This window comes from Echeneis naucrates, chromosome 23 (genome assembly GCF_900963305.1).
Source record: "Echeneis naucrates chromosome 23, fEcheNa1.1, whole genome shotgun sequence".
NCBI classification, from domain to species: Eukaryota; Metazoa; Chordata; class Actinopteri; order Carangiformes; family Echeneidae; genus Echeneis; species Echeneis naucrates.
Genome location: NC_042533.1, coordinates 3,810,153 through 3,822,305, shown reverse-complemented (window position 1 = coordinate 3,822,305; position 12,153 = coordinate 3,810,153). Strand labels below are relative to the sequence as shown.

Genomic DNA, 12,153 nt, shown 5'->3' with positions numbered 1-12,153 from the left:
AATCATCAAGGAACAACAATTAGGGATTATTTTGTCACAACAGGGATGAACAGCTTTAAGGAATTTGACCACAGAGTCTGAAGTGTTGTTTTTTTTTTTTTTTTTTTGATTAACACCGGTGTCAAAACAAACCAAAGAGGTCCCTGCACCTAATTAACACTTGAGGGTCTGACAGCGGGGCCAATTACAAAGCTGCCTTAATTCCTCCCATGCAAATCAGTCCTCATCAACTGGCTTTCTACCTGAAAGGCCAGCATGAATAAATTACCTCCATGCTAATGAGTGCCGCTTTCTATTCATCTGGAGGAGGACCTGTTCTGGTGGTTGTCGGGGCAGCTGGTGGGAGGACCCCAATCGCCCGTCTTGATAAATATTGAAGCAGGGACTTATGCTACCCCCCCCTCGCAATTTGTCTCTCTTTACAGGATGCAATAGATTTCATCACAGAGGGCTGACTTCAAACCCGGCGCCAAATACCATTCCTCTTTGTCCGGGCCACGCTAAGAGCTCTTGGTTTCAGTTCTACATGGCTGCACTTACCTAATACAGGGCCGGCCCGCTCATACATACTGCGCCAGTAAAAGACTTTATCCTGGCAACTGACAGGCCCCTCTTCAGATAAAAGACGACTGTTGGCCACATGGGACGGCTATCCTTTCTCACGGGGGGACTCGGCTCACTGCTATACAGTAATGACTGGTGGCGTGTAAATATGGCAGAAGGGAAGTTAAGGTGTCATTTCAGTGCGAGCGGACCACCCAGGCCGCCCTGCGCTGGCTGACAGAGTCGTCCGATTGTCTGTCCAACAAACATATTCCACATTCCCAGGCGAGGCTGCACTCGGCCCTAAAAATGCAAACAGCATGCACGCAGTTACTGTGCTTCACCGTCTGGCCATGGACGGACGCCAGCACCGGCTCAGATACTTACACTGTCTCATTAATTTCCCCAATTGTCTGTCAGCAATTATCTATTTCAGACTTTCATAATAAAAATCATGCGACTGCACTAAATGCCAGAGTGCTTATGTACACCTCCCCTCAGATCGGTTTACTTAAACACTGGGCATATCTAAATATGACATGTGAGCCGGAGTGTATCAGCTCCCCTGGCTATACACATGTTTGTGCGGAGTGATGTTATCCAGCACCAATGTCAACTGCCGGTTTCAGTGCGTGGCTGACCTGCCAAGGTGTTGGCCAGTATTCCCTGTAGGAGCTGAAACTCGAGATGACAACCTGTCCATCATGCTGCCGCACCAACTAGCGAGTTTGCGTTCCAGATGCCCCACTTAGCTCCTGGCCTCCCCTGCATGTGTCACCGCCAGTCCATCTTTCGCACAGAACCAACCCTTTCGGTCGACCTCTCACCTGCCCACACCAGGAGATTCTGGTTCGACAGTAAATCTGACATTTTACTGTCACTGAGCCTCGTGAAGCAATGTTCAGAGCGAGTGGAGACTTGCAGGAGATTTGGGTCAGCGGCTTGTGAAGAGTTGATGGGTTTACTAGTCATGGAGGACAGCTCTTCTTCTCTGCCACGCCTCGGCCGAAAATCGTGCCATATTTATGTGGCATGATGGGATTTGTTTCCTGAGTGTCGAGTGAAGGCAGAAAAAGGCAGATGCACCTGTCGAAACTTTGAATCTGTGAAGGACTCAAGCATAAAAAAAAAAAAAAAACAAAAAGCAAAAAAAACGCTGCTTACAGAAAATCCATTATGCCATAAAAAGTTTCCAGTGACGGAAAAGGAATCTGTTTTATTGATAGCTGTCTGCGACTTACTCTGCTCAGCTGATGCAAGAATTTCAACGTGAGCCATTTTTACACAATTTAAAACCTTAAAGTTGCTACACAACAGAGGAAGAAGCAGAAAACGTATATTTATAGTTTCATAATAACAGGCCACTGAATAACAACCTCCAACTCAAGGATTTCTCCGTTGAGCGTGGCTATCCTTGAAGAGTTCTTGTCTTTGTCCAAATTGATGGCCATTGATTACCTTTCAACATGTTGCACGGGAAGAATAATAAAACATTCATCGGGGGTAGCAAGGTCAGACGGAGGAATGGCTAAACAGAGAGAGACGGAGAAAGGTAGGCTGTCAAACATTTCACCACGGCGGCGCAGGCTGAAACGTTCACTTACCCTCACGCTGAAATCAGGTGATTAGTCGGACGTCTTGGGACAGACGTCTGAGGAAAATGCCTCCACATAATGAACAAACACCAAAATACAGCACACGCACGGCTGCAGCGCTAACCTACACCTATTTGTAGCGTGTCTCTGTAAGCCCGTCGACAGCTCTGACAGGCCTGTGTTTTGCCCTGCCCAGAAATCCCCATAATCACAGAGCATCACTGATTTTTTACTTCACAGGCTTTATATGTTCACCACTGGAAAAAACGGAGAGGCTAATGGGCAAGTCTAATTTAAGACTGAGGCAGGAAGATGTCCCCATTTAGACACAAATTAACCTCGGGGCACAGACAAAGATTTCCTGGTCGGCTTCTGGCTGATTCACTCATTGAACTTTAACCCCTTTGGCCCTCTGTTGACCCCCAAAGACAACAATATACCATTAGCTAGACAAGTCTGTTGGCTGCGTCGCTTGACACACTTTAGATTTATTTCTAGAAAATCCTTCAAAGGGAAAAGAAAAGTGAGACAATTCATTACAATAAAAGAAAACCATGTTTTTCAAATTATTCTCTCTTTTACTCAAATTGAGTTTGAAGACTGACTGAAGGCTGATGCAATTTGGCTAAGGCTACCTTGGCTTCAAGATCTCTTTGAAGAAACAGAAATAATGTTATTTTTCTGATTAATCACAACCTTAAATTAGTCACGGCTGTCTTGAGAATCTTTTTTTTTTGACACTCTGTGTGGCTTGCTCAGCTGGAAAACCACATAGTTTGGACAATGATGATTCAGAAGAACCTCTTGAAAGCAGAAAGCGATCAGTTCGAGCAACGCACTTCGGTATGTGCAAACACACCCTCATCTCCAAGTAAACACCCCTAAAAGACTGACATCCACCGACAGCCAAACACAGTATGGCTCCGGTATGAGGCACGATAAAAGCGGAGAGGGTTATGGTCTCCCGGCGCTCTGAAGCCTGCTAGATCACCATGGTTCTGGTGAAGGAAGTCCGTGTGGCTCATACCGGTGTGACGGAGCGCTCATTAAACTGCAAACATCTTCCCAATCAATCTCTGCTCTGTCCTGACCGGGGTCTCAGCCAAAGTCAACATTATCCACACGAGAGCATGTGAAGGCCTTTCAAATAAACATCTTTAAGCGTGCAACCTTACATACTATATATTTCCAAGTCACCGCTGGAGGTTTGCCAGAACAGAGCCAGACTTCTGATGAAGTTAAATGATCCGGATCATGAAGCTGGGGTGGACCACCGCTCCAGCTGCCAACTGATTCGTTGAGCCCACCATGCCATGAATGGCATTTTGGCAGCGGGGCGGCCATCACCAGATACAGTAGCACAACTGAAACTTAACTAATTAAATACGCTGTCACACAAAACTTTTGAAGTTGGGTCTTTGGGTTTTGACATTCCTGCACAATAATGGGAATGACATTATCTCTTTGAACGTTGGATGTTATCTGAACTCTCTTTACCCTCAGAAATCTGGAAGATGTTTGACAATGTCTAAAATTAGCCCCGGTGCTCCGTTAATCCTGTCTGTGATCTCAACACATCACAGGCAGCCATAACTCACCATTAGTGCTGTTTAGCTCTGCAAGACATTTGCCTCCTTTTGGACACACACACATATTCAGAAGCAAGCTAATTGAATTTATGGCTGCCTTTTAATCTGAGGATAAAAAAAAACCCCAAAACAATCTGCAGTGATTTGTAAAAAAAAACTAATTAATGCAGCTGGAGGTTTCACTTTGTTCTCCATGTGACCTGTTGAATCTTCAGGGGTTAATTATCGACGCACCAGCGTGATGATCAACAGGTAACACGTAGATGCACTGAAGCAGCAGTAAATTAAATTACTTAGTTTAAATGCATTCAAATTGGATTTTTTGAAAGAGCCCATTGACTGTCCAAGGCTGAAAGGCAGATAAAGTTCCAAAACAAGCCAGACTTCTTGGAAGATCTTCTATTTTTAGCCATTTTTTTTATGAAGAAACCACAACTGCATCAGTCTAGACTTTCAAGACTAACGTGAAAATAAACTTTTTATAATTTGTAAAAGGTTTCACAAAATCTTTGAAACTGACCTGATGGTTAATATCTGGAAAAAAAAAAAAACTAACAAAAACAAAACATCTATGTTGACAACTGCATTTAAAATTGCTCTGAGATCTGCATAATCTTTGTTTTTCAGCCTCGTTCGTTTCAGCAAATACATCAAACATGCTATAAAACAGGCCAAATTAAACGTTAAGGAGTCATTAACTTTAATCACACTGGATATCCCTAAATAGTTTTGCTGTGAGAGGCCTGTGTTTATTATCCACGGCACGAAAGAGAAAGGCCCCGCTGGAGAGTTTGTTATTTGGGTTGGTTGCATTTTTCACTGTTTATTATGCGATTTTAATTGTGGCCTGACTGTGTTCGCCTCAAGAGCACGCGAGTAAGAAGAGTAAGGGAAGGAGGAATGTCGGAGACAGCAACTTCTCTGCAGGACGGATCTACGCCGGGAGTCCCATGAACCTGGCTTACCCCTGGGTTGGATTTCAGCAGTGGCACAACAAGAAAAAGGTGGAGGACATTAGAGCCTCCTGATCTGTGAGCTTCACAAGCGTCTCCCTTGCTAGTTTATTTTCTTGGTTGAGTTCCGGTTCGTAATAATGACTGCAGAAGTATCCAGACTCCAGGACTAACTTTTTGGTCACCCAGCAGGTGCCAAAGCACCTGCACCTTCCTCCTCGCCATGAGGCCGCTCCTGCAGCCTTCTTCTGTAACTCTTCATTTGTCCTTCTGGCTGCTTTGGACAGAGCCCAAACTGCCTGAATTCTTCCCCTGGTGAACAAGAGTGTTTACAGGAGAAACAAGCCACCGCCTTCGGCCTTGAGAGTCTCCCTACATGTGGTGCTCACCCATGCTGAACTCTCTCCTGTAGCTGAGGGGAGATTATGACCCTCTCCCTCCTCAGTTAGAAAAATAATTTATAACCCAAAAAAACTAAAGGTGTAACCTCTTACACCCAATACTTGAAGATCAGGTGCTAAAGCAAAGCTGGAATGTAAATTCTTGCTTTAATAAATATCCTTCTCCTTCACAGGAAAGACTCATAAAGTTATTATCGCAGGTTAAAACACATTTACTTCATCATACAGATAAACACTCATCAAGAGAAAAGTCCAGTCTGTTAAAGAATTAGGGAACTGCATTCAAGCTCTCCTTTTATGGACCTCCTTGAGGCAAAACATGCTTACAGTAAGTAACACTAATCAGATCTAATCCCCACTCAGAGAGGGAACGGATCTTTCCAGGATTACAGGGATAGGCTCATTTTCAGCATGGCCACCTTTAACCTTCTAAAATGGCCATTTGAAAACACAGACGAGTGAGGACCGACTGAATAATGTGGCTGGAGGGGTCAAAACCAAAGATAGAGATGGTGCTGGGCTTTAATTTTGGCCTTATCCCCGAGCTTTAATATTTAAGAACTCACACAATGTGCAGAGCACAAACAGGCTGACCCACGACTGCACGAAAAAACAGAAAGAAAGACTGACGCTGGAGCATTCAAGGAAAGAATGAGCTGGAAGAATACGTGGCAAAGTTAGTTACAGCCTGAGAATGGAGGAAAGAAAGAAAAACAAAAGCACAGCTGTTTCAGGCTCACATTGGAAGACTTTTCTGAGTGTGAAGGGAGAAGCCTTACTGACGGACAGCCTCAGCTGCTCCGTGCTCTCGAATCCACAGCGAGAGGTAGTGAAAGGTGATCAAACGTCTCCGTCAGCCCTTGCACTCTATCCAGCCCCCTGCAGAAAGGTTACTGCCCCACTCACGAGTGATGGTCCAACACCGTTTATCATGAATACTACTTTCACAGTTTAACTCGCACAACTTTAACCTTAAAACATGTCCTGACCTTATATTTTGTTGATTTACATTAAGGGGACTTTGCATTTCCACGAGGAGAGCAAATCCTCGTAACCTTGGCCCCCGCAGGTAGAGCCACGCCCAGACACCACACAAATGCTCAGCGCACTCATTTCAAGGGAAAATTAAATATTCATAAAATAATCTATGTCAAAGAAATGAAATAAAACAAGAGAATCAAAACCAGAGGTTGCAACCATACCCGCAGGCCTGCAGTACAGTGCGATTAAAATTTAACTAGGAACACATTCGGGGGAGATCCGACAAGCGCTGCCACCTCCTGCAGAGGTTTGACTTTTTGCTTATGCGTAGCGGGACAATGGATGGAAAAGGATGGTTGAAGAACAGAGCCTCGAGGTCTGAGGTGTCAACGTGCCAAAGATTAATCTGCTCCCGAAAAAAAAAAAAAAAAAAAACCTGGGACCTCCAGAGTCTAGGTAAGAACTATACTATCCCTTAATAGCCTGCCCCCTGGCTAACTTTGACTATCAACCATTTGTTTAGCATTAGTGACGTAAACACAATGCATCAGTGTAACATCATTACATCTGGGGCGAAACACAACAAGTGGACGGCGGCCAGGTTGAGAGTTTACATTAATTTCAGTGGAGCGTGTTTGTTATTTTGATTTACCTTCGAAGGACAGGAAGACTCTTGGCTGAGGCTGCGGGATGCTGGAGACCCCGGTGGAGAGGAGAGAGAGAGCCAGGAGGGAGAGTGCCACTGCTGACACCAGAGGTGGCCTGGCCGACCCCTCTGGCCTGCCCATGACTGCACCGCTCAGGAACGACGGCCCGTCACCACGGCCTGTTGGACCGGGGGGAAGAGAGAGAGAGCGAGAGAGAGAGAGAGAGAGAGAGAGAGAGAGAGAGGGGGGAAAAAGTAAAAAAGTGAAAGTTTCCTTCATGCATGGAAATGATACCATTGTGAGTTTCCTCTTCTGCCAATTTAACAATCCCTGCTGAAACTAACAAGCTTTCCCTCCAGTATATTCCCCACAAACTGACATTTCTGCTAATACAAAACACATCACTGCCTCTGCACCAGTCTAATCTGGTACAGAAGCCTCAAAAGGAGTTTAGGCCACAAATGGAGCCAAATTTGCTCGTAAGGTTTTAATCTCCTTCATGACAGGGCTACATGTTTCATATGAGATCATTTATAGGAATTTATTTGACCTTTATTTGTAGAAAACACATGATCATCAATCACTGTCACCTTATAAAAGCCCAGGTAACTTAATAGTTGGCAATTTACACTTACAACAGAAACACAACAGTATAATTCATTGACAGTCAGGTTGCCTCTCACCTGATCAACACAAACACCGTCTGCTTTTAGCTCTGCCTTGGTCGTGAGTATTTTAAGATGCTAAATTCTCCATTATATTGGTTGCTAACGTCGGTTTGGTGCAGCATATTTAAAGTTTCAGAGTTGAAAAGGAGAGAAAAGTATCTGCTGCATCTGAAAACGAGGCGATTAAATGATGAAGCCGTCGCCTCTTGAGAAATAACTACGAGCAGCTTAAAATGCCAAATATTTTAACCAAGTTGAACTGAAGCATTTGAAAATTTCCGACATGATATTTCTGACTGGTGCCTTCTAGTGGTGCTATCAGCAAAATGCCTTCAATCTTGAGCCCATCAAGTCCAAGTTAACAGAAAATGCCAAAAGTAACGAACAGAAAGGCACGTGACTGATTATTTACTAAAATGAGCGGCCCAAACTGACACAGATGAGAGCACAACATGCCAGTCAGACCCCGTCACTAACTATATCTGTGCAGATGTACCTCTCTTAAATATGGATGAGTTAAATCTGCACAAAAGAGCTGCTGGTGACATGCTCCCCTCTTCCTCTTCTTGTTCCTTTTTCCGTAACGGGACGAGAGCGGCTCAATAATTGATAGAGGCAGGTACTGTACTGCCTGCGGGGGGGCCAACTCCTGCTATGGAAATCTCCACTGCTGGAGTCAGGCTGGGCTGTTATTCTACCTGACTGGTACAAAACCATAATGCACAAGTAAAAAAAAAAAAAAAAAAAACAACCACCCCCCCCAAAAAAAAAATACCTTACCCTTTTACGCACAAAAAGAAAACATTGCTTTTACAAGAGGATGGATCCGCGATCTCATGGCTTATGGATGCATGATGAAAAATTGATGGGCCGCAGATAAGAAAGATGTGTGATTGCTATGAAAATTTCAGTTTGGGGTGTAGTGTACAAATAGGCTGAAACATGGGGGGGTGTGGTGGAGTGAAGCATGACTGATAGGCAGCAGAATTTAAAATCCACCATCCAGGTGAATAAGGGAGACAGATGGAGGACTGCAGAGGAAGGAGATCTCTGTGGCTGCGCTTCAGAGATATAAAACAGCAGGGGGGGGGGGGGGGGGTTAAAACAGACGGCCCCGTCCGCTGTACTGCAGCTTCACTCCTGCTGCATCATCCAAACACACACACACACACCCTCCTTCAGCTTTGACATCTGCAGCATTAGTCCCGTCCCGTGGGGGCCGCCTGGTCCCCGTGTGTGAACTGCCAAGTTCTGTCGACTTTCAACAGCAATTACTTCCATTTTTTCCATCTCCACGCGCCACAGTTTATATTCAGTGAGTGGTTTTTCTTTAAATTCTGAGGCAACAAGTCAAGATGTGGGTCTCCTGCAAATGTCAACCACAAACTTATAACCCTTAAAACCTTTTTACCACCATCCCTCCCGAATCTGATGGAAAGTGAGGATTCAAATTGGACATAAAAAAGAAAGAAAACTGACTGAACATTCACGGCTGGCATCAAGGATGACACTGCAAAAATATAAGAAGTAATATAACTAATATTTGAGTGACTCAGTTTTTAAACTGTTGAACATCCCCTCCCTGCATGCTCGGAGTGATCTCCCAGGGAGAGGCTCTGGCTTGGAAATGTTGGGCTCACAGCTGCTGAACTCATTGACAGAGAGTTAGTCACCTCCTGAGCACCTTATGACATCCGACCAGATCAGGTTCAGACGTCTCCACCTCCATTTCTTTGATGATTGGTGCTCTAAAGACACGTGAACGTTTCCCCCTCCGCGCTCTCTCACAGAGCACCATGATGCTCATCTGGATTAAAGGTCTCTCTGGTAAAAAAGGTGCATTGCTGTTTGTTGCCTTGAACAAAAATAATCAACACTTCAAAAGTCTTGAAATTCCGGGATTGAGCTTGCCAGGAATTTTACAGCAATTAAATGCCTCTCTACAAAAAGGGGTCAGCCTGAGTGGCCGGAGAGTTATATTTCCAGTGGGGTGTAATGATAATTGAGTTTATTGTGCATTCTTTGGCTGGCGGCCTAATGAATTTTCCATTTAACGTTTTCAGAAGCATCGCTGAAAAACCAATATTGACAAAAAGAAGAAAAACTGCATAGCTGTACGAGGAAATAATGTTTATTTTTCCATTTTCCAAACTGGATCTGTGATTTTCTGGCTACCATCTGCTTCTGGAATCGCTTTAAACACATGAACACAATTTGGCCGAAGGAAATTGAGGGAGAAAGTCCTCCCAGTTATGTTTCATAGATTAAATTATTGAGTATTTTGACCGAAGAGCATGAATTAAAAGAGAAACGGTGAACATGTTGCCGTCTGCTCTGGCTCTAACAGGACGGTGCGTGTGTTTATACCACACCCTGTCATTCAGTTGTCAGTGGTTGTGTTACAGCCACACGTTCCTTCACACACACCAACGCAGAGCAACTGTGTAATTCAAGTAACTTTAGAAAAACTCACGAAAACAGCATGTGAATCTTGTGGTAGCAGCATTCAAACCCTGTGATGCCGGTCAAATCCTCTTAACACTAATGAGCAAGAAGTTATGTAAAAAATGTTCACCCGACCCAAAAGAAAAGAAAAAAACTGAATAAAAAAAAAAAAAAATAAATAAATAAAAAACAAGCGATTTTCCAGCTCTGTTGGATTCAGCAAAGGAAATAAAGCCAGTGAATAAAATGGACACTGCGGCCGAAGCACGAGGGAGAATAAAGCATGACACAGGAGTCTAATGTGATATTACACAATATTTTTAAAGGAGCAGAAAGGGACCGGTCTACTTGAGCTACCCTGCCCATTTCTCTGCACCTGTTCGCCCGAAGCCCAGCAGCTCCTCTCTGCATCCTGCCTCAGCACAGTCCAGCCCGACACACCGCGGCAGGTAAGCCCAGACTGAGATCAGCCCGCCGGTCCAGAACTCACCTTTCAGGGGGGGGAAGCTTGCCTTCAGCGTTGGTCCCACGTGAAGGAGCCAGGTACCAAACCAGACCCGAGCCTTATTTGATATTAATCCTCCCCCTTTGCAACACCTTGTTTCCAGTCTCCTCCAGTGACACCAAAGAGGGAAAAATGCTGCTATTCCATCTAAGAGCTCACAGAGAAGGCTTGACTGAGAGAGAGAGAGAGAGAGAGAGAGAGAGAGAGAGAGAGAGAGAGAGCATAGGAGACAGGAGAGGAGAGAGGGAGGAGAGCTAAAAGACAGAGAGGGCTGGTGTCCTATTACACACTCTCCACTCAAGGCCCCCCCTTTCCTCCCCCGCCTCCACAGGATCGCCCTCCCTCTTTCTGTTAACTAGACAGCAAACAGATCACTTTAACATGTACAGCTCAAATCATCAGAGGTGGAGGAAACCTCACACGGAGAGAAGGAAGTCCGAAAGGTCAAACACATTCAGGACGGAGTCCGGTTTTAATGTGTGGATGATCAAACACTTTTCCTTTCCCTGATGTGAACCAAAGAATGCTTTACATCCCTTTTCTCTTGCATCTGCTAATTAGGCAGGGATGAGTGTGATTGTAAGTAGATGCTGTATTTAACAACCAGGCAACATTAAACTCATGAAATCAGTGCTCTCATATTGAGCTGAGACAGAAGACTTGGCAGCTGTGCGAGCTGCTCCGCATACCTGCACTGCTTGAGCGAGCTAAATGCTAACAAAGGTCAAAGTGGACCCACCTGATGCTCCGACTGACCTGTCAGGAGTCAATTTGCATCATGGGTAATGTAGGTACAATGAGTTCAAGGCAAAAGCTCACTAAAAAACTCAAATTAGTTCAAACCTCAAAAATAAAACGATTTTAATAATTTCGACTCAGGAAAATTTTGGGGGCAACCAAATTTTATGCAAATTAATCCAAAGGTTGTCAAGATTGTTTTGCTTAAAGTCACAAATGCTCACCTCCAGGTGCCATTTTGTGAATTCATCCTCTGGGAAAAATGAATGCACTAAATGCCTCAGCCATCATCCCAGGTCCTGCCCACCACAGTGGTCTGGAACAGCGTGGCGGACCGACCACCAACACTGCCGACAGCCAGGGCTAAAAAAAAAACAAAACAAAAAAAACCCCAAAAGGTTTTCCACTTTCCTTCTATGTTGTATTCATTCCTTCTCAAAAGGCCCTCATCAAATATTCTTATTGGTTCTGTTCTGAGCCAAGAAGTGATTGATTTCATCATTGGGGTGGACAGTAAAAATAAAATAACATTGAGAACATTCTTCATCCGATGTGGTCAGACGTGAAAAAAAAGTTGTGGATGTGGTTTTGGTGGGTTTCAAACCGAGAGCATGCAACCCTGAGCTGTCACGTTTGACCCTTTTCAGAAAAATGACTGTGACTTTTACATGTTGGCACGCTGGCTCAGCGCGAGGAGGCATTCTGGGTGTCCGACGCATGCCAGACCTGCATCAACACAAACGCTTCTTCCAGTACAGACACAAGCCTCCAACACGAGCCCAAACCAGAAGAGTCATGAGTCTAAGCAGATTTGAATGCAGCAGTATGTATGACTTTGATTTAACCCCATTTCCACGCTGAGCTCCGGGGACATTTTCATGAATGGATGTGTTTGTGTTACTCTCGGGTTTGAGTGTCACGTTTCAGTTCACTGCAGGTATGAGCCAGGATGTGAAGGATTTTACAGTTTAGCACTTTGGCTTTGAGGTAAAAAGCCGAGCGCTTTGATAAATCACACCTCAGGAAGGACGGGAAGGGAGACGAGAGAGTGTGTGAAACGGCTGACGGGGACAGAAAGAAAGAGTGTG

General features: G+C 44.6%; 1 protein-coding gene across 2 annotated transcripts in view; it reads right to left on the bottom strand.

Moving 5' to 3' along the window:
- Positions 1 to 10,434, bottom strand: part of sema3c (sema domain, immunoglobulin domain (Ig), short basic domain, secreted, (semaphorin) 3C) — a 36,082-nt gene extending 25,648 nt beyond the window's left edge. For both annotated transcript variants that reach the window (XM_029494903.1, XM_029494902.1), the window contains exons 1-2: positions 10,313 to 10,434; positions 6,715 to 6,888 (exon numbers count right to left, since the gene is read on the bottom strand). In XM_029494903.1, coding sequence (XP_029350763.1) covers positions 6,715 to 6,850 — 136 coding nt within the window. In that variant the 5' untranslated portion in view covers positions 6,851 to 6,888; positions 10,313 to 10,434. The remainder of the gene's footprint in view (positions 1 to 6,714; positions 6,889 to 10,312) is intronic.
- Positions 10,435 to 12,153: the final 1,719 nt, after the last annotated feature.